Source organism: Dendrobates tinctorius, unplaced genomic scaffold (genome assembly GCF_039654945.1).
Source record: "Dendrobates tinctorius isolate UK_male_01 unplaced genomic scaffold, ASM3965494v1 ptg000116l, whole genome shotgun sequence".
NCBI lineage: Eukaryota > Metazoa > Chordata > Amphibia > Anura > Dendrobatidae > Dendrobates > Dendrobates tinctorius.
In genome coordinates this window covers 13,193,330-13,217,211 of record NW_027361784.1, presented here as the reverse complement: position 1 = coordinate 13,217,211, position 23,882 = coordinate 13,193,330, and the positions used below count along the sequence as shown (strand labels likewise).

The window sequence follows — 23,882 nt, the reverse complement described above, 5'->3', positions numbered from 1 at the left end:
TATGGGTAAATAGGTGATAACTGTTCTTCACTGCTTTGCTATAATATTTATTCAGTGTTTTATGGCTTTCTCTATCAATATCTTTATTACTAAACTGTACCTTGTGACGTCCTCTCACTATCCAGATTCACCCCAAAACACATTGACAGGATAAGATATGGGTATTTGTGAGCTCAACCCATTAGATTGTAACTTCTTTCAAATGACGGACACATTATTATTCATAAACGCTAATGTGTTAAGTTGACAGTATATGTGATTGATCAAAACACTTAATCTAAAACAGGCAATTGTGATGTGATTCACGGTAGTAAATATTTATACTACCTACTGCAAGTAAAGGGAGGTCAAACAATGCAAGGTCAGGTCCAGAAAATGGTGCAGTACGACAAAGGGAAGTCAGAGACGAAGTCCAATACATGAGCCGAGGTCAGGAAAGCCAGAGAAACAAAACAGTTACAGGGAGCAGGCACAAGAGAAGTCAGGTCACAAGCAAAGGGTCAGAGTCCGGTAAGAGAATCAAGTCAAGCTGGGTCAGGCAAGGAGCACAGAGGGATCAATGTCCCACAGACAAAAGCAAGTGTACTATTGACACTGGGTGAAGGAACTAGCATGCTTAAGGGTACCGTTACACGTAGCAATGCACCAGCGATCCCGACAACGATATGGATCACTGGTGCATCGCTAAGTGGTCGCTAGTGAGCTGCCACACAGGCAGATCTCACCAGCGACGACACTGGGGACGTGGGTCGCTACTTACCTGTCAGACACGGTGATCCTGACGTCCTCCCGCCCGCCTCCACGCCTCGCTCGTCAGCGCCACAGGAAGCCCCCAGGAAGCGCCCAACGAGAAATGGTAAAGGAGCTTCTCGCACGACCAGTGATGAGCAGCAGGGGAGCCGGTCAGAGGTAAGTATCACATGCAGCGATATCGCTAGCAATATCGCTGCAACGTCACAAAATCCGTGACTTTACAGCGATATTGCTAGCGATATCGCAGTGTGTAACGGGGCTTAAGTAGAAGCTTGATTAAGGAAAATGATTACAGATGATTGCAGCACAGACCAAGCACAGACTGACAGCCCCGAGAGAAAGTAACAAAAAGACAGAAACAGAGTGGAAATTGTGACAGCAATTCTTGGCACATAGGAATGTGATTTAGATGGTGCCCTTCCCTCAGGTTTGTTAATCAACTATTATGGAAGGAAATAATAAGGACTGGTATTTGATAGTAACAAAAAAATAGACAAATAGAAAAATAGGTCTCATACACCTTTAGCATTAAATTAATGTACAGGTGCACAAATATGCTATGTGGCCAATATGTGCCCGCACACTGTGAGTAATGAGCACACAAACTTCAATATTGCTTATAACGTTAAGAACATTTTTAACATTTACAGCAATGTTGAAGTTCATGTATTCATAAATTACAGTGTGCTGATGGATCGTGTATGTGTTGGTATTTATAAGGAAGTCTTGGACCTACAGATCTTTGAAGGAAGGTTGGTTACATGTATTAAGGAGTTAATAAATTTGGTGCATGTTTTGCCTGTCCATGGATCAAAAAATAAAATCTGCATCACCAACCATGAGTTAGCATAGATTTCAGCGATAACTAATACCAGTTTTCCGGCATACATAATAATAAATCTTTTACAAGGTGATAGGACATGCCACTTTTCCCGAAGATTATAACACCTACTGATAAATGTGTTATGGACATTGTAAAAATGTCACAAAATTTCTTGAAAAGACCATGGGATGTTAATAAATTCATCCCAACATTTCTGTTATTTTGTTTCTTTTTTCTTTACTTGTATGTAATAGAAATGCAGAATGAATTGTTGCCTATATACATATGTACAAAACTAATTGTTATTATGGTTATTTTTTTATTTTTTATATATAATAAAATAATAATTATATGCTATCATTTTTAATATTGACTGTATGCAGATATATTAAGAGATTGTTTACCACTAGGGCAATCCCTTATCATTCCCCATGTTTGGCCTAGGTAAAAAAACAAGATTATTCTAACCTCTTGTGCCATCATCGTCCTAGCCGTGTTAGCACATGTTCTCCCAATGCTCAGTTTTTATTACATGTAAGCGTGGTGCCCAATCACCGTTGGCATCATCCCCCTTCGTATGTATGCGTAATGAAGGGGTAATGGGAGCTGCGGCTGCTCTCTCACTTTCTTTTGATTACTAATAAGTATGAAGGTGGCGACAGTGATGCCAGCAGTGATTGGGCGGCGGTGTCACGTGTCATATCTGTGGGGAGGTTGAGCTGGGTACGGTTCTGTCTGTAATAGGAAGTCAGAGTGATTGACAGTAAGTGACATTTGGCAGTCCGCCATCAGAGGTCACTGGAGAGCACCGACGGCAATGGTTATGTAACTGTCAAATGAGGGTTACATAACTGCAAGAGGTCAAGGTGACTCTGATTGGGCGAAAGTGACTGTCAGGTGACAGATGGTGGGACTACCTGGACTGACTGGATAAATACTGAGGTGAGCTTCTAGAAGCTTCAGTCAGCCAGGGGAGCTCACAAGGAAAGAGGGACTGTTACACAGTGGTGACCCCTCAGAGAGTCTTGACAATAGAAACGGTCACGGTGGGGTGACCCTACAGGACATTGGTCACAGGTAGAGACGGCCTGTGAGGATCTGGTGTACAGTGGACTTTGTAAGGTGCAACGCCGTGGTGGATTGGCCTAGGGCAGCCACGGTGGATAGAGCCATGAAGTACGCCTGCTGAAGAAGTAAATAAGTGAAGGTACTCGAGCCGTTCTGCAAGAGGAGAACCGTGTGCAATATTTGTCATGCATTGTGCTGGTCGTCATATGGGCGGCCAATAAAAGATAAACCTGTTGAATACATCTCCTGTCTATGTCTCGTGCCTGTCGATGCCAAGAAGCGGGTCACCCCCCATTCCTGTGAGTACAGCACGCCTCCGCCGCCTACCAGCCACACTTCCTAAATACTACAGCACGCTACCCTCTGCCCCAGCCTGCCACCGGTCCCTACATATCAACCACATATGAGCCCTGGAAAAGTGAGTGCTGACACCTCTGGAACAGTGCAGGCATGTGAGATGAGTAAAAGCTTTTTTATTTTATTGGGGTCAAACATGGAGAACGAGAAGGGGTTGTCCTAGTAGAAGACAATCTCTTTAATAAATCTCTGAATAAATATTATAAAATATTTGAAAGTTTGTAAATAGTGATTATACAAATCCAGTAAAGGGGTTTTCTTGCTTCACCCCAGTGCAGTTTGTTTTTAAAAAAAGAATCTGGGTTTTACTCAGTGTCCATGGGTTTAGCGCTAAGTCTCTGCTGTGTTCCAGTTGTTTATTATTGTCTACAGTGCTGACATCACATCAGCAGCACTGCAGCCAATCAGTGAACTCAGCTGCTCTGAGCGTCTCGAACTGTCTGGTCGGGTAAAGCCATTGAGCCGAATGATTGACTGCAGTGCTGTTGACATCACTACTGTAGACAGTAACAGACACTGAATGCAGCTGAGGAAACTCTGGGGAATGGGAAATGAGTTTTTCAAAACCAGAAAATACCAGAATGTGTGACTTATAGAATATATGCTGCTTATGTTTATTGCCTACTATTACCATCAATTAAAAAAATGTTTTCTTTCATTTACAGCCTTCAGTTCCTTGCTTTTGATACAGAGGCATCACATGACATCCTACGAGTTTGGGATGGTCCTCTTGACAACGAAATGCTCCTGAAAGAAATTAGTGGCTCCCTTGTTCCTGAAGGAATTCACAGCACTCTTAATATCGTTACCATCCAGTTTGACACCGATTTTTACATTAGTAAATCGGGATTTGCAATTCAGTTTTCAAGTAAGTCATTCTTATTCTCATATTGGCCTTAAACTCACGTTAACACTAGGACTACCAGACTTGTCACCCCCCCTTAGAACTACTGAATGTAGTCATTTTGACTCCTGGCTAGTTTTTGTTTATTTTTAGAGTTTCTTGCTCCTGGTATTGATGTAACTTTAATTTTGTTTATTATTACTATATTATAAAATAGCAAGAATATCATCAGGCTTTAGCACACGGCTTCTAGCCATATTAGAAATTAGCAAAACTGCAGGCCGTATTCTACAAAAATTATGTAGTCCACTCGAGAGTTCACTGGTTCATTGACGGATGTCCTGTATATGTCAAGTATATTTGCAAAAATGCTAATTATTCTAAGTCAACATTTATTTTAAACTTATTCTAAACATACAAGTAAATGAAAACTAAAAGAAATAATAATATTTAGCAACAAAGACAAGCAAAATATAGTAGGGAGTCAAAATGATTCCCTTTGGTAATTAAATTTTGAAAAAAGGTACTTTTTTTCAAAACGTATTTATCGTTAAAAAAATCTCTTTTTGCATCCTAAATGAGTAAAAGTCACCAAATCTCAAGCTGGAATTTGGAAAAATGTAGTCAAAGAAGAGAAATAAAAATTGTGAGGAGTCAAAATGACTCCATCGGTAGTTCTAGTGACTAAATTAAACCTAACATGTATACTACAACATTTACAAAGGGATACAGAGTGCTCATTGAGAAATCCTTCACTCTTTCTGGGCTACTAAATTAGAGATTGCTTTTATACATAGGTATAGGATCTACTATTAGCAGCTTTGGGAACAGCTCATTACTCAACAGTGGAGCAAAAGTTAGTCTTCACTCTGGATGAAAAATGCAGAGTGGAAGAGACAGTTTAAAGTTGAAGACATAAAGGTCTAGCAATGTTTACATTGACTCAGATAACACATCACTGGGATATCATGGCACAAAAAAATTACAAGAACAATATATGTTTGCACTGTATTAGCCCTGTTATAGAAAAAAATTGTGTTTTTTTTCGATCAATGACTCGTACAATGTTATGTGTTATGTGTTATTACTCTACTTGATTGAGTTTACCATCAGTGACAAGTTAACAAGATGGTGCTTTTTTCTGTCTTTGGTTACCAAAGTTTTGTATTTTGCAATTAAATAAGCTCTCCTCCTCCTCCCATCAAAGCTTTCATCCTTTTAATATATTGCAGTTATCATATTATATAGCAATGTGTACTTACATTTGCTCATTAATACTTTGTACCAAGCTAATTCTTCTCTTTAAATAGATTACAAAGTTGTAAATTTTGTTCCGAATTGTTGAAGAAATGCATTTATGTTTCCGCCCTTCAAGTTCACCGATCTTTGGTCACAGAAAGACAAGCCTTTATGTGTTCCTTTATAATAGTATCATAACAGATTTATAACTGCTATTATCAGCTCAAACAGTCACCTTTCAAAGCAATTTTATGAAGGACAGAAGTTTTGATTAATTCTACTAAAACCAAGAGTACCCACATAACCTAACTTTACTAGCTAAATGTATTGTACTTGTGTGGGAAAAAACAAGTAACAAGGAATTACCAGAGGTGAGCAAATCTCCTGAAATTTGATTTAGTTGGATTTGCTCAAAATCAGAGAGGAATAGAGATGAGTGAAAATATTCACAGGACCCTGATCCTTTGGTCACATTAGCATTTCATACCTGCGCATGAGTGCCCTGTAAATCCACTCCTACCTGCCAACATCCAAGGCTCCTTCAATCATTAAGACACAACAAGAAAACAGATTTGCAAAAATACTCTGCAGTAAAATATATGACAGTAATCAGCAAGTGCTGGATAACAAATACAGGGTATTTAGTCGATACTTTTTTTGCAAAAAAATGTATACCAAGCTGCTTCACCGCATCAAGGTAACCCGTATTGAAGCAGTCCCTATCTAATGTATTTAAAACCTGAACATCTGAACAGTTTCTAAAATGAACAGGAATTGGACTGGCGCTTCTTAGTATGGGCTTGTGGTGCAAGACAGCTCTTTTGTGCATGCCACACAAGAGAGGGGTGGTGTCTCTCAAACCATGCTTGGCAAGGAAAAAACGGATTAAAAACACATGTGACATGCACAAGTGTGAACAAGTCGGTAAGGCAACGTTCACACCACCCACTAACTGAGACACAACAAGAAAACAGATTTGCAAAAATACTCTGCAGTAAAATATATGACAGTAATCAGCAAGTGCTGGATAACAAATACAGGGTATTTAGTCGATACATTTTTTTGCAAAAAAAATGTATACCAAGCTGCTTCACCGCTTCAAGGTAACCCGTATTGAAGCAGTCCCTATCTAATGTATTTAAAACGTGAACATCTGAACAGTGTCTAAAATGAACAGGATTCGGACAGGCGCGTCTTAGTATGGGCTTGTGGTGCAAGACAGCTCTTTTGTGCATGCCACACAAGAGAGGGGTGGGGTCTCTCAAACCATGCTTGGCAAGGAAAAAATGGATTAAAAACACATGTGACATGCACAAGTGTGAACAAGTCCATAAGGCAACGTTTACACCACCCACTAACTGAGACACAACAAGAAAACAGATTTGCAAAAATACTCTGCAGTAAAATAAATCTGTTTTCTTGTTGTGTCTCAGTTAGTGGGAGAGACCCCACCCCTCTCTTGTGTGGCATGCACAAAAGAGCTGTCTTGCACCACAAGCCCATACTAAGAAGCGCCTGTCCGAAGCCTGCTCATTTTAGACACTGTTCAGATGTTCAGATTTTAAATACATTAGATAGGGACTGCTTCAATACGGTTTACCTTGACGCGGTGAAGCAGCTTGGTATACTTTTTTTGCAAAAAAAAAGTATCGACTAAATACCCTATATTTGTTATCCAGCACTTGCTGATTACTGTCATATATTTTACTGCAGAGTATTTTTGCAAATCTGTTTTCTTGTTGTTTCTCAGTTAGTGGGTGGTGTGAACGTTGCCTTACCGACTTGTTCACACTTGTGCATATCACATGTGTTTTTAATTCTTCAATCATTAGCCAGCCAGCATGACACAATGACATCAACTAATCAAAAGAGGTGCTGTGAATACCAGCAGGTAGGAAGTGAATGACAGGGCTATCATCTGTTGGTCACAGAATTCTAATGTGGCTTCTGGACTGGGAACCTGCATATTGATTTGTTCATCTCTAGGGAGAGAAATTCTATTTGCATAAAATAAATTTTGTGTTAATCAAATCTGCCATGAAGGGGTAAAAAAATAAAGATTTTAAAACCAAATTCTCCTTGCCCATCCCATACTTGTTCCATAATTACTGTACACTCAGTCATTAATGGCTCCTTTTTCCATTTTCTATCCAGCATTACCGCTCCAGATTAGGCCACACCCTGTTATGTGGGAGCGCAACAGCTGTTAATGATGTGCATCACACCACATATAATCATGTGGGTTGCGATGCATGTAGTTACAGTATGTTGTGCACCACAAGACTTCATTAGGCCTAGTAACAAGTGGCAGCACACAATGTAAGTCTCAGAAGTAGAAGTGGGGCAGCAAAAAAGAGGTGAATTCAAGAATTTTCAAATATTGCTAACAAATTCAATTTGTTTAGAATTTGTTAATCTCTAGAGATTAGGTTATTTCATCATGTTAATTTTATCTATTATGGGCTCAGACCTGAAAGGGGTTGTCTATTCTAAAGCTGCACGTCTGCAGTCTCTCGCTGTAACTGCATACTTGCAAATCCTCACATTGCATGCAATGAATGCTGTAAGCACTGTCTGGAGCAGACATCCGGAGTGGGAGGTCATGTGACAGCAAGTATGCCAAATGTCACATTCCAACTAAACTGTTTCCGGTCTAGCTCAATAGACTTGCATTAATTGAGGCCACACCCATCTAGTCAGAATGTGTCTGAGAGTATGCCTTTTGCTTACTTGCAGTCACTTGACTGCCTACTCCCGATGCCAGCACCAGAGAACCCTAACAGCGCATAGTGACTGCACCGAGATACTGCAAACTTGTAGCTTTAGGGGTACTTCACACTAAGCAAGATTGCTAGCGAGATTGCTGAAGCGTCACCGATATTGTGACGCAACAGCGACCTCGCCAGCAATCTCGTTACGTGTGACACTTAGCAGTGACCAGGCCCCCACTGTGATGTTGCTGATCGTGTTCGAATGTCCTGGGCCATTTTTTGATCGCTTGTGTCCCACTGGCCAGCATGCATCGGTGTGTTTGATACCAATGAGTGACCTCGTTAGCGACTCAGAAATCATGGGCGCAGGCGGGAGTCGTCAGAATAGCTGCTGTGTGACAAGGTACCAAAGAGCGCCGAGATCGTTGCTGCGTCGTTGGGTAAATCTGACTGCTTGACAACTTACTAGCGATCATTTAGCGATGCACCAGCGATCCTTACCAGGTCGCATCGCTGTCGGTATCGCTGTTGCGTCCCTTAGTGTAACGGTACCCTTTGACTTGACAACCCTTTTATTTTTCATGTTATTTGATATGTTTTATTCAAATTCTTTACATCTTTAGTTTGCTTGCTGGCTATAAATATGAGTCCAGCACTAATGGTGATGAAATTAAAATAATCTTGCATTTGTCCAGCAAACACATAGAATGTATCCCTTCTTACCTTTTGTCTTGACTTGAATTGACATATTCAAAGATACATAACACAAAATGACCCTTGGAAGGGTTTTACTAGCATGTCGACATAATCTCTTATAATTATATAGTAAGAAATTGAAGTCTTTAAAACAATTTGCAGAAAAGTAAGAATGGAAACATTTCGGAAGGTCAACGGGACTCAATAAGGGACAATTGGAAATTGTCCTAATTTGAGGGAATGTGTTTAAATTTTAGAGCATAATTTTTTTCTGAATATTATTTTTATTTAAGAGGTAGATTTTTAAATTTCTGCTCCTTACTTTCATCATTCTAATAAGTTTAATGATGAGTTTGACTTAATAGATACAAAAGAGACAATTATCTCTTTTGATGTTCAAATCCAATGCAAAAGAAACATTCGCGAATGTATATCTCAGCAATTCTATGTCAAATCAGGAAGTTAATATAATTTTTCAAATTACCGTAGATATTATAGTTTAAAATGTTATTAGAGTTCAACAGGTTTTTATTTAAAAAAAATAAGCCAATTAACAGTTATGTGCTTTCATTATTAAATTTTACCCAGTGCCCTCAGGGAAGGTGTAAATGTATATTACATATTCACAAGATTGATGATGTGTTATGGGGCAGCATGTGCCAACATTAATGCATGTAGCTTATCTTTATATTTATCAATTTTTCAATATATAATTACATAATTATGTTGTCAATTGTAAATGCTACATTAATAAAATTTATAAGACATAACATTTCTTGTTAGTGTTAGCTAAGGAGTAGGGTCAATAACATTCATTTTTATCTGGACATATTATCCAAAAATCATAGACAGGCAACTTTTTATGAATAATAAAAAAGTGCTAAGAAAATAACCCTAAATTACTGCCATATAACCATAATGTACTGTTTTTTTTTACCAATATGGTGAACTGATTTATTGCTCAAACTGAAAAAAAATGTGCTTTTCTCTGAAACACATTGGGGGAGAGTTGTAAAAAATGTGCACAAAAGAAGAGTGGAGTGGATGCCCAATGGCAATGAATCATGCTGCATATATATTGAAGCATATTCAGAATGCTTCTACATGGGATTGTGAAAATTCTGATGGGATGCTGATTCAACTATTCTGTATTTCAGTATTTACCAGCTTTAAAAAATCTCCCCATTGTTCCTCAACTCATTGCCTATGGCTATCCAAGGACGCAGACTCAACTGGTAGCGAATGATTAAAATACATAAAATGTAATAATAATAACAACAATAATTTGCATTTATATAGCGCCAATATATTCCACATCACTTTAGATTTTCAACGGGATGTGAACAAACAATAAAGACATTACAGAACAACACGACTCAGATACCAAAAGGAGTGAGATCAGAGCTAACCTTAGGGCACCATTACATTTAGCGATGCACCAGCGATTCCGACCACGATACAACCCGGTCAGGATCACTGGTGCATTGCTAAATGGTCGCTAGTGAGCTGCCAAACAGGCAGATCTCGCCAGCGACATAGCAGCGATTGGCGGTCGTTACTTACCTGTCAGACGCGGCGATGAAGACGTCCTTCTGCCCGCGTCCACGCGTCACTCATCGGCGCCAGCAGGGAGCCCAGCAGGAAGTGGCTGACGAGAAATGGTCCAGGACGTTCTTGCACGATCAGAGATAACCAGCGGGGGAGCCGGTCGGAGCTAAGTATCACACATAGCGATATCGCTAGCAATATCACTGCTGCGTCACAAAATCGGTGACGCTTTAGCGATATCGCTAGCGATCTCGCTGTGTGTAATGGGGGCTTTACTCAATGAGAAAATAGGGGAGACATGAAAGGTGAATGGCAAAAAGTACTTATATTGTACTGACCAGCCACAAATGTAATAAATAGGGTATTCACGTCACGATGCATGAACCGGTAACCAGCCAGTATATGTACAAGTATAGATACAAAGTGCTATTAAGTGCATGGAGACTGTGTGAACAGATGATGCAGAAATGACGTGGAAGTGCAATAAGGACTGCGCTTGCTTCTGGTAGAGTAAAGGGTTCTTTATTCAGCCAACGCGTTTCCTGAGCCTGCTGGCTCACTTCATTTGGCCCTGATGAAGTGAGCCAGCAGGCTCAGGATACGCGTTGGCTGAATAAAGAACCCTTTACTCTACCAGAAGCAAGCGCAGTCCTTATTGCACTTCCACGTCATTTCTGCAATTCTGTCCTAGGACCCTGTGCAGACTTGCTGCTGCTTCTTAAGCGTTCATGGGTGTTGTGACTTCCTCACAACCCCAATAGGTGAGCACCTTCCTTACTGTTCCACAATTTTAATTGTTTTATACGGATTTCACACAGTGGATGCGCCCTGTATCTCTCCTTTTATCTGAACAGATGATAAGAGGATCCTGCTTTTGAAGAAAATTTTGTATGGGCAAAAATGGGGATAGTTACATAAGTGTGGTGAGGTGATAGATGGCACTCTTTGCCTTCATTCTTCTTTTCCTTGCAGAAAATTAAGAAATGAATAGTGTTATGATCATGTTATGGTTTTCCAAAATATTGTAGGTAATAGCATTTAGTAAATAAATTTCTTGCATAAGGATTATGGCCTGGTACATTTTGTATTTGGAATCAAGTTCAAAACAATGGAAAATCTTCTTTAGCAGCATCCCCAACTTACCGTAATCCCTTTCTCACATGCTACATAATAATACATCCCTGGGCCCTGGGCCTTATTGACTAGGGATAGATTATTACGTTTATGCGATAGTGTGCGCACACAGGCTGTGAATTCACGATCCAGGCAGGTGTCAGCTGATTTTGACAGCTGACCCATGGCAATAGGTGCCAGCATTAATCCCGCATGGCTCCCAGCACTTTAACCTCCTAAATTTTGTGATCGAATTCAATCACAGCATTCCATTCTGGGAGCCGGCATAGGGATGACAGCCCCTCTGCCCTTGGATTGGAGACCCCGAAGCGGGACACGGGGTCCCGATCATTGCCATGGTGATCTGTCTAGGTCACCAGAGCTAAGTAAGTTGCTTGATTATGTGCAGTGCAAGATCAACAACTTTCTCTGTCAGTGCAGAGCTTTCAGTTTGCATAGTTATTTTTTAATAATTGGAAAATATTTAAATAAAAATATAATAATAAGAAATCTAAAGAAATTGCATCCATAAATAAATATTTGTATGAAAAAAATATATATGAAAAAAAATTACCACTGAAAAAGACATCTTGTCCCTCAAAAAATAAGCTGCATACAACTCCATCAGCTGAAAAATTAAAAAGTTATAGCTTTCAGAACAAAGCAATGCAAAAATAATTATTTTTTCTATAAAATATTGTATATACTCGTGTATAAGCCGAGATTTTCAGCCCATTTTTTTGGGCTGAAAGTCCCCTTCTCGGCTTATGTGCAAGTCATATACACCAGGGTGTCGGCAGGGGAGGGGGAGAGGGGATGTCAGATCATACTGACCCCCCTGGCACGTCTCTGCAGCCCCCCTGCTTCTCCCGGTCTCAGGGGCATGGTACCGCTCATTAAAGTCATGAATATGCGCATATGGGACACTCGTTTTTAAACAGGGACTGCATTGGACAGGGAGTATAGGTTGATTTGCTTTTTTAAATTTTTTGCAGGTGATCGATGGCTTCTGTTGGATCTGGGCGTACAATAAAAATTATGAAAAACCGTGTTGTGTTTTAATTCATTAAACAACTTTATTCATATGTGAATCTTTTTTAACCCTTTATTAATATAAGATTAATAATGGATAGGCGTCTTATTGATGCTTCTCCATTATTAACCGGGCTTAAGTCACCTTACAAAAGCAAGGTGACATTAACTCCTTATATTACCCCATATCCCACCGCTACTTTCCCATCATCCACTAATGTTGTCACTGTAGTGGGCATAGCCGGATGGGACAAGTAGTCCCATCAGACCATGCCTGTACAGTACGCACAGAGCCCGCACAGAACCTGCACAAGCACCGCACAGGGCCTTGCACAGCCCACACAGCTTACATAGAGCCCACACAGCCCACACAGGCCCTGCACAGCCCGCACAGAGCCCGCACAGCCCGCACAGAGCCTGCACAGCCCGCAAAGAGCAAGCATAGCCCGCACAGGCCTCGCACAGAGCCCGCACAGTGCCCACACAGGTCCCACACAGCACCGACACAGCAACGGCAGAGGCCACCACAGTGCCTGCACAGGCCCCACACAGTGCCGGCACAGCACATGCACAGAGCCCGCACAGTACCCGTACAGGCCCCACATAGCCCGCACAGAGCCCACACAGCCCGGCACAGGCCCTGCACAGCACCGGCAGAGCCCTGCACAAACACACACAGCCCCATAGACCCACACACATTCTCCACCCACACACATAGTCTCCACCCACACACATTCTCTGCCCTTTACTCGCATTTCCCATAGACTTACATTGGACTCGCTGTACTTACGAATACCCAAGTATTAGGAGCTACTCGTAAAGAGTACAGCGAGTCCGAGTATTTCACTACTCGCTCTTCCCTAACTGCACCACTAGATGAATTCACTGGAGAGTGTCATTTGTAAAATGAGTTCACATATAGGAGGTGTCTGTTATTATGGAACCTCAGGGGCTCTACCAATGTGACATGGCATCCTCAAGCCATTCCAGCGAAATCTGAACTCCAATAAGGCGCTTCTTCCATTCTGAGCTTTGCACTGTGCCTCAAAAGTAGTATTCCCCCATGTATGCTGTATATGTGTACACAGGAGAAATTGTGCAACAAATTGTGTGATGTAATTTTTCCTGTTACCATTAAGAAAATGCAAAATTTGGGGCTAAAATAACATTTTTGTGGGGAAAATGTGATTTTATTATTTTCACGGCACAACGTTACAAACTTCTGTGAAGCATCTGTGGGTTCAAGGTGCTCACCACACAACTAAATACATTCCTTGAGGGGTCTAGTTTCCACAAATGAGGCCACTTGTAAGGGTTTCCACTGTTTAGGCATATCAGGGGCTCTCCAAACAAGACATGACATCTGCTAATGATTCCAGGAAATTTTACATTCAAAAAGTAAAATGACACTGCTTCCTTTCTGAGCCCTGTTGTGCCCCCAAACAGTAGCTTTCTCCCTCATATAAGATATCCACGTACTCAGAAGAAATTGCACTTCCAATTGAATGCTGCAATTTCTTTTGCTACCTTTATAAAAATGCAACATTTGGGGCTAAAAACATTTTTGTGGGGAAAATGTGTTTTTTTTTATTTTAACGGCTTAACATTGTATACTTCTGTAAAGCACCTGATGGTTTAATGTGCTCACCACACATCTAGATCAGTTCCTTGAGGGATTGAGCTTTCAAAATGGTGTCACTTGTGGGGGATTTTCACTGTTTCGGCACATCAGAGGTTCTCAAAATGCAACATGGCAGCTGTTAATTGTTCCATCAAATATTACATAAAAAATTTAAATGGTGCTCCTTCCCTTTGGGGCTCTGCCATGTGTCTACAAAGTGGCTTTCTCTCTTATATGAGGTATCAGCATGCTCATAAGAAATTACATAGCAAAATTTGGGGTCCATTTTTTCCTGTTACCCTTGTCAAAATAAAAAAAAATTGTATCTGAAGTAATTTTTTGTTAAAAAAAAGGTTAAATGTTCATTTTTTTCCACATTCCAAAAATTCCTGTAGTTACCTGAAGGCTTAATAAACTTCTGGAATGTGATTTTGAGCACCTTGAGGGGTGCAATTTTTAAAATGGTGTCACTTTTGGGTATTTTATATTATAAACCTCTTAAAGTGACTTCAAATGTGATGTGGTCCCTAACAAAATGGTTTTGTACATTTTGCTGGAAAAATTAATAATTGCTTGTCAAATTTTAACCATTATTGCTTCCTAACAAAAAAAAAATTTGGTTTCAAAATTGTGCTGATGTAAAGTAGACTTGTGGGAAATGTTATTTTTTAACTATTTTGTGTGACATTTCTGTGATTTAAGGGCATGAAATTTCAAAGTTTAAAAATTGCAAAATTTTAAAAAATTTCTCCAAATTTCCATTTTTTCACAAATAAACGCAAGGTATGTCAAATAAATTTTATCACTATTATGAAGTACAATGTGTCACAAAAAAACTTTCTCAGAATCATCGGGGTCTGTTGAAGGGTTCCAGAGTTATTACTTCATAAAATAACAGTGGTCAGAATTTACTGCATTAGCTCATGAAGTGCAATAGTATTGGAGGAATCTTGCACAACATTTTAGTGACATTGTTCTTCCTTAGGCCACCTCTCTTGGTCAGATTAATCCATTTTTAAAATCAAAATTCCTGTGCAATTTTCATGAATACTGGCAAACTTTTTTAATTCTTCTTTTCTTGCAAAGACGCATGAATACCTCACAGCTAGATGTGAGCAAATAAATTCTAGTGGAAAAGACTTTTTGCAGATACTTTTGCAATTTTTTTATGCATGGATTCAGCGAAATGGAGGCTAACAGTCAACACTTTTTTAAACCATAACGCGCCATCAAAAGTTTTAAAAAAATCATAATACTTCACTGTTAACCTATTTGGCTCCTCTGCTAATCACCACCACACACTCAGTCCTTGCCAAATCTACTGATCCCTTGCCACTCTTGATGGTATCTTCAATCTTCTCACACTGTGCAAGACGTATGGTTATCATTGCACTTGGGTGACATCTTCACAGGCGCATGAGAGGTCAAAGCACACATTGTGACATCATAATGTCTCTGATCTCCCCTGTGCCTATGCAGTACCCTCCTGGCTGCCATTCCCCCCGGAAGTTAAGCACAGTTCGAAAGGACTGAAGATTCAATGTCAAGTGTCAGGATCAGAAATTAAAGAGAGGACCACATGGGGTTGGAGACGTGAGTGAAGGGCAATTATAATGATTTTATTTACTTTTCACATATTATATTTATTACACTTTGGGGTCTGTAGCATATTAAGACCCTGAAGCATAGTAAGAATTCTGCCTAATCCGCTCATCTTTAATCACAAATTTCTCCCATAGGAATAATACATTGTAATACAATTAAGATATGAACTTTCTATATTCAATTTGTCCAACGCATATTCAGCACTAATAATAGTTAAAGGTCAGTAAGGACCAATCAGATTATATGGAGAGTTTCTTGGTTAAAGCAACCTAATTTAGTTAATAATGAAGATATAACTAGAGAACCATGACTGTCATTCGTAGCATGGATCATAACATTATCTTTAATGAAATGCTGTTTAAGGTTCCAGATTCAATATAATTGAAAATCTATGAATACCCAACAATACATAATAGGGAATTGAAAATGATGTAATGTGATTGAGAGCATTTTTAGAGCAGGATCCTTTTCATTATGAAACTGCAAGTTGGTGTAGATGGTTGAATGATAATTTGGGTCAATTAAAAAGTTGAAAATCTGTAGGTTCAGTGAAGGACAAGTACAATTCACCTAGGTAGTCTGGAAGCAGGCAACTTCATTAAGTATAGCCTAATGTATGCTTGTAATTATAGTGGGATTAGGCTAATTGAAAGTATCTTCTCCAGGAGCTCCATATGTTTTCAAGTGAGTCATGAGTATGTTCATACCATCTGGTTAGTTCTATTCTTTATCTTTAGTGGATCTTGTCAATCAACTGAACAACATTCGGAGGTTTTGTTTGGCACCAGTGTAAAGGATCTAGGCTTTTCACAGCATCAATTAGATGTGTAATTAAAGATTTTTGGGGGGTAAGAAAGAGGGGGTGAACTCTGACAAATCCATCAACTAGTGTCTGTTTAAAGGGAACCTGTCACCTCCTTTTTTCAGCTATGAGCTGTGGTCACTGCCTTTTGGGGCTTATCTACAGCATTCTAGAATGCTGTAGATAAGTCCCCGATCTAACCTGAAAGAAAAGAAAAACAAGTTTTATTATACTCACTCGGTGGCGGTCCGGTCTGATGGCCGTCGCAGGTCCTGGTCCGGCGCCTCCCAGCTTCACACAATGTCGTCATCTTCCTTGCTTTGTGTCGTGGCTCCTGCGCAGGCTTACTAATCTGCCTTGTTGAGGGCAGAGCCAAGTGCTGCAGTGCGCAAGCGCCGGGAAGGGTTAGAGAGGCCCAGCACCTGCGCACTGCAGTACTTGGCTGTAGAATGCTGTAGATAAGCCCCGAAAGCCAGTGGCCATGGCTCATAGCTGAAAAATTAGGTGATAGGTTCCCTTTAATTAAACCTTGTGTATTGTGGATTTGGCTATTTCCCAAAATAGGCAGTTCCACATTTGTGGGATTCAGATCTGGTTGCTTCTCATACTCCTCAACAACATATCTGAATTACATAATATTGGACGAGATTTACCACATTTTACATTGCCCTTATTGCAGTATGATCAGAAACAATTAATATAAAAGGAAAACTGTATTAAAAGGTGTAAACTAGGGATGAGTGAGTATACTTGTTAGGATTCGGTACTCGCTGTACTTGAATCCTGGCGAGTAAATTTCACTACTCGCCTCACAATATTCAGCACAGTCCACACAGTCCCCGCACAGCCCAGCACAGTCCCCGCACAGCCCAGCACAGTCCCAGCACAGTCCCCGCACAGCCCAGCACAGTCCCAGCACAGTCCCCACACAGCCCGGCAAAGTCGCCGCACAGCCCCCACACAGCCCAGCACAGTCCCTGCACAGTCCCCGCATAGCCCGGCCAGTCCCCGCACAGCCCAGCACAGTCCCGCACAGCCCAGCACAGTCCCAGCACAGCCCAGCACAGTCCCGCACAGCCTGGCACAGTCCCAGCACAGTCCCCGCACAGACCAGCACAGTCCCAGCACAGTCCCCGCACAGCCCAGCACAGTCCCGCACAGCCTGGCACAGTCCCAGCACAGTCCCCGCACAGACCAGCACAGTCCCAGCACAGTCCCCGCACAGCACATCACAGTACCCGCACAGCCCAGCACAGTCCCACAGAGCCAAGCACAGTCTCACACAGGCCAGCACAGCCCCGCACACACACACACAGCCCATTACTCGCATTTCCCATAGACATACATTGGACTCGCTTCTCGTTACGAGTACCTGAGTATTAGGAGCTACTCGTAATGAATACAGCGAGTCCGAGTATTTCACTACTCGGTCATGCCTAATGTAAACCTTGTAAAATATATTATTCACAAAATAGTACACCAGTTTATTGCTAGGAAGGGGACATTAGGGAGCTCAAACTTGTTCACTTTACAAGTGGTGGTTTCCTATCCATATAGAGTTATTCTATGACTTTATTGAAAGTGCATTTTTAAGAATGTTATTTGAATTGACCCACAAGGTCACAGAAAGAGAAAACAGGAGAAAAAACATCAGGGTTATTTTCTCTCTCTTTAACTGTTATCTTAAGTTGACCACACAAATTAAATAACTGTTGGTCGGACAATGCTTCAGCCAATCATTCGGATGACAACTTATCTTAGGAAGAACAATGCGATTGGCAGTCTGAAAGCAGACATTCCAAATCATCATCTCTCCCAAACATCAGTCAGCCAGTAAGCCCATACACATTAGACGGTCGGCCAAGCCTGTCAATATCATTGGGTCCAGCCAACAGTCTAATATATACTGCTCAAAAAAATAAAGGGAACACAACCAACATAATATACTAGGATGTGTTCCCTTTATTTTTGAGCAGTTTATATAAGGGCTTAAATTGTCTCCAAAAGCAAAAAAAAATAAAACTGAAAAAACAATAACACCATGAAAATTGCTTAATCATCTACTCTATTATTTCACAAAATTTTATTTTACATTTCAGGTTCAGTGGCTACTGCTTGTAGAGATCCTGGAGTTCCAATGAATGGTACTAGAAATGGCGATGGTCGAGAACCTGGGGATACTGTCATTTTTCAATGTGATCCTGGATATGAGTTACAAGGGGAAGAAAGAATTACATGTATACAAGTGGATAACCGCTATTTTTGGCAGCCTAGTCCTCCTTCTTGTATAGGTAACGTGTTTGTGCTATCTTGTCAGCTCATTAGGAACTCTATTTCAATCTATTTTCTCTGCATCAATTGATTTAATATTTTTTAAAATTGCAATACTTATTCCTATAAAAAAAAGTATGGTGCTTTCAGGATGGACACAGGTTTTATATATGGACTGCAAGCTATTTTGCCAATGTTTAAACTGAACAACTTTAGGTTGAGCAAGAGTAGCAAGAGAGATAAATGAAGGAGGCAGTTGCCTAGAGGCTTGTAGTAATAGGGGTACCATTTTTTGAAAAACATTTTTTTAAGATTAGTGAAGTGATGAGGTGGAGGTGCAAAGGCAACTGACCATATGGCGGATGCGCACGTGAATAGATAGGGTGAAGGTAAATGCTGAGTTTATAGTACAACATCAATGATTGGTTCAGGAGGAAGTGTGATGAAATGTATTTTATTGGCCACCAACAAAACTCCTCACATTCTGTATAAGTATTCTGTCATAATAAAATGAGCGCATAACATACAATGCATTATATATTCCACTGAATACAACAGCTGGGAACAGAAAGCAAAACAACTCTATGCTTAAATATCTAAAACTCGCCATACTTGATTTACAAAACTATTATTTTTTTCATTATTTTTAGCTCCATGTGGTGGAAATCTAACAGGTTCTGCTGGTTTCATTTTATCTCCAAATTTCCCTCACCCGTATCCACACAGCAGGGACTGCGACTGGACTATTACAGTGAATCCAGACTATGTCATTTCTTTGGCTTTCATCAGGTAAATTGTTATTTCTTTACCCTGGTTTACATACTGGAAATTTAAGCAGGAGCAAATTTTTATGGTTCTGAATTTAACATAATTAAGAGGGTTGTATGAGATTAAAAAACTAGATGGGACAGTTTCCTGAAACGATGTTCTCTCAGATCCAAGGGGTAATGTTTAAGAAGTAGTAAAAATTTTTCCACAATAATGTGTTGCGCAAAAATTTTGTGACTTTTGCCGTTTCAAAGAGCTCCACTAAATTTGGTGGGATTTGGGAGTAGGCAGGTCAGGATAAGTTATGATTTGCCTGCCCTTCAAATTCATCATTAGTGGCGGCGTTTCTTATGCCAGTCCTTGCCAGGTGATAAGATGCAACAAATTAGTTAGGTAGCAGCCATTTTTGTAATGAGTTTAGCACATCTTATTCCTTCAAATGAAAGTCCATTCTAAAAGAATTGGGGCCAAAGGCAATAAAACATCTGGACCCCATGATAATTGTACTGTTGTTTTTTTCTTTATATCTCATTGACAGAGGTATAGAAGATGGCTGGTATTGATAGATTAATTTCTAAAGGCCTAAACCTACTCTTAAAGCGTCTTTTTTCTGTTAATACATTTTTAACATTTTTAAACCTGTCGGCATACTCCAGGTAAAAAAATAATAAAATCAGCTATATTCAACTTTTGCTGTTATAGCAATGCCTCTATAAAGTGCATGTAAATGCTGCAGTCAATGACTGGGTTGGTGAGCTTATGTTTTTTATTTGTAGCATTTTGGGGGTGTTTATTATGTTTTGATTGCCTTTTATTAAACTTTTTAAGAAGATGTGGTGTCAACCTCCCCACACTCTAAAAATAAACCCCTCCAATACATGAGTTTACGTTTTCTTCTCTCCTTTATGAGTTTACCAAACAGGTTTATTATTTATATATATATATAGATAAAGCACAAATAAGTTGATTTTATGGAAAGAAAAAAAGGACTTCAAATTTTTCGGTTTTTTATATTTTTCTATATTTTTTTTTACTTTACTTGTTAGTACCCAGCTTCAACTGGCCTCCTGCAGTGAGATGCAAAGTGAAGATGGATTGTCTTGACAATCCTTCTACACTCTGGGATCACATTGCGGGGAATCAATTCAAGTTGGTGCACTTTAATGATTAACATTTTCAATACATTTGATGTACTTATACGTCATGGTCAGATAGGGGATCCCGCCCGATGATGTATAGATATGTTATGGCAATTGTAAGCAGCACAGGAGCTGTGCCCATGGGATTGCAGCAGGGAGCTCATCTTACATGATGGCTGAGCCCCAGCTCTCAGAGCCAGGAGTGGTCATCGCACTGCCCCCCATCTTTTTTACCTCCTAAATGCTGCAATTGATATCGATCACAACATTTAAGATTATGGGAGAGGGAGGATGCTTCCTCTCCCATCCGATTCACACTCCTGTGAAGTCAAAGCAAGGGCCCAATCTTCATAATGGTAATCCAAGATCGTCATGATGACCTCTGGATCTATCAGCTACAGCACATCTGTTAGACCATGCTAAGACATATGTTAGTGTAGTAGCACTGACATGTATAAAGCATTGCAATGCTGATGTGTTGCAATTAGCGATTGGCGAGTAACATCATTGCTCGGGTGATCTCCAAGTATTTTGGCGTGCTCGGAGATTTAGTTTTCCTCGTCTCGATTTGTGACTTGTAGACAGGCTGAATACATGAGGCAATTCCCTAACAAACAGGCATTCCATACATGTAATCAAACTGTCTAGCAGTCACAAATCATGAAGCTGAGGCGACAGAAAACTAAATCTCCGAGCACGCCAAAATACTCGGAGACCACGCAAGCATGCTCGGGGAGACCCGAGCAACGAGTATACTCGCTCATCACAAGTTTCAATGCATTATACCAGCAATCAGAGTCATAAAAGTTAAAGTCCCATAGAGGGACTATGTAAAAAGTTTTAAAAAGTTACAACATTGTAAAAAACAAAAAATAATAAAAAACAAAAAATATTATACCCATAAACATTTATGTAAAAGTTTTATATAAAAGCAAAAGTAAACAAAAAAAGTTCACACATTTGGTATCACCATATCCGGATCGACCTGATCTATAAAACTGTCACACTAGTTAACTCCTTCAGTGAACACCATAAAAAATACATAAAAAATGAGGCAAAAGGCTATACTTTTTCATAATACCACCAAATAGTGGAATAAAATGTAATCAAAAAGACAAATGAAAATAAAAATTAAATAGCTAAAAACATCATCTTGTCCTTCAAAAGACAAGCCACCATACAGCTCCATCAGTGAAAAGATAAAAAAAACTTTAGTTCTCAGAATATAGTGGTGCAAAAACAATTATATTTCTATCAAATAGTTTTTATTGTGCAAAACATAAAAAATTTATATAAATGTGGCATCGTTGTAATCGCACTGACCCAAAGATGAAAGCTGACTTTTCAATGTTACCACACTTGGAACGTCATAAAAAACAATTTCTGATTTTTTTTTTTATTCATTCTGCCACCAAAAATTCAGAATAGAAAGCAATCCAAAAAAATTTTTGTGCATGAAAATGGTACCAATAAAAAAGTCAACTGAACCCACAAAGAACAATCCCTTACATGACTCTGTCAGCAGAAATATAGAAGATTATAGCTTTCAAAACACAGCAATGCAAAAACTTGTTTTTGCAAAATAAAAAGCATCTTTTAGTGTGTAATAACAGCTAAACATAAAAAAGATATAACTCTGGTATAACTGTAATCGCACCAACCCGAAGAATAAAGTTGTCTAATCATTTACAATGCTTGAGGAAAGGCATAAAAATAAATAGCAAAAATTCTTGATTTGATGTTGATTTGTTCACTCTGCCTCCTAAAGTCAGCATTAAGGCTCGACACACACTTATCCTGCTCTCTGTGCTGAGCGCTTACATAGGGGTTTCAGTATAAATCTCTCAACTATGTGACTCAGACAGAGACCCCAGCGAAAGATTCCCTATAAGGATGCAGATGTAGGCACTGTGGACACTGTCTGGCTTGTGATCAGCATTATCCGTCATATTAAGCATGCATAAAAATACGGTCTGTCCACAGTTTCGTGCACTTCTGAATTTCATCTGAAACACGTCACTTGGAGATTTAGATGGAAACCCTGATGTAAGTGTGCAGAGTAGAACACAGGATAAATCTGATTCAAAATGTTATGTAAAATGATCTCAATAACAGCTTCAACTCAATCCACAGAAAAAAGCAGTTTCCCACACAGGTCCGTCATCTGTAGATGGAAATATAGGGGGGTTCAACATTACTGGTAGCAAGAAAACTCTAGAAAAGTGAAATGGCTCCCCTCCAAAAGAAATTCAGCAAATTCTATGCTCCCAAATCCAAATACCCCCCTTCACTTCTGAGTCCTAGTATGACTAAACTACATTTAGTATCCACATGTTTGGCATTTCTGTAGGGATGAGAGCCACTTAATTTATGGGTGCATGCCTCCAGAAGCAAAAGCGGCACATAATGTACTGGCACTACAACATACTGTGCACCAAAACGTAAGGCACTGCAATGGCATATTTGCAATTTTCACTCAAATTGTCACTATTTCTGTAGATGAATTCCCAATGAAATGTTATTTCCAAAATGTGCTCACTTGATGGGGATTTTGCTCTTCTAGCACTTAGAGGCTTTGTATATGGAGTCAGCAAACTATTCTACTAAAATCTGTGCTCTAGGAGACAAATATCAAATATTGCACTGTCTCTCCCGAGTCTAGCCGTGTGGTTAAGCAGTACTGTTCCACCACATTTGGGATATTTCCACATTCAGTAGAAATTGTGTGTCAAAATTTTGGTGTCACTTTTACCCATTATTTGACCTGCAAAACAAGCTGTAAAGTCCATTTTTTCTTATTAGCCCTTATAAGAATTAAAAACTTCTGGAGAAAACAACATTTTAGTGGTAAAAATGTAACTATTCTTTTTTCACAACCCACCGGTCTAAAATTCTGTTAGGCACATGCGGTTTCAACATACTGACTGCACCCCTAGATGAATTCATGGTGGGTATAGTTTGTAAAATGGGGCCACTTATGGGGGGCTCCACTGTTCTGGCATTTCAGGAGCTCTGCAAATGGGAATACAAATTAAGCCATTAGTTCTAACATCCTAAATAAGAAGCATAGGATTTTTTTAGCGTCAAAATTTTTCAGTGGCCTTACTTTTATATTATATCCAATATTCTTATTACCCCCACACATTCCCCTGGGTGTTTCATTATTTCAGGAGTAAGATCCATTACAACTAACCTGTCCCACTATAGATTTGTTTCTTCAAATGTATGTTGTACAACTTCATTTCCATATTTGCGACTTGTGCTATTTAATCATGGAATTAAAAAAATTCACTCATCCCACACTGCATTTTTTTCTCACTAGATGCAAGTGCTCTATACTCTAACTTTGATCAAGAGTTGGTTTTGACTGCAATTGAATTTTTTCTGTGCCAGAACAATGATGTCTCCAGACATCAAAGGGAATTTTCTCTTGAATAGTATTGAATTCATACTCAATGATAATGTATTTATCTTTGAGGGTGTGACCTACCG

The 23,882-nt window shown here is 39.7% G+C and overlaps 1 protein-coding gene across 8 annotated transcripts in view; it reads left to right on the top strand.

Moving 5' to 3' along the window:
* Positions 1-23,882, top strand: part of CSMD3 (CUB and Sushi multiple domains 3) — a 1,871,449-nt gene that overhangs the window by 1,232,296 nt on the left and 615,271 nt on the right. For all 8 annotated transcript variants that reach the window (XM_073590214.1, XM_073590213.1, XM_073590210.1 and 5 more), the window contains 3 exons: positions 3,667-3,869; positions 18,312-18,503; positions 19,134-19,272. In XM_073590214.1, the coding sequence (XP_073446315.1) occupies positions 3,667-3,869; positions 18,312-18,503; positions 19,134-19,272 (534 nt within the window). The remainder of the gene's footprint in view (positions 1-3,666; positions 3,870-18,311; positions 18,504-19,133; positions 19,273-23,882) is intronic.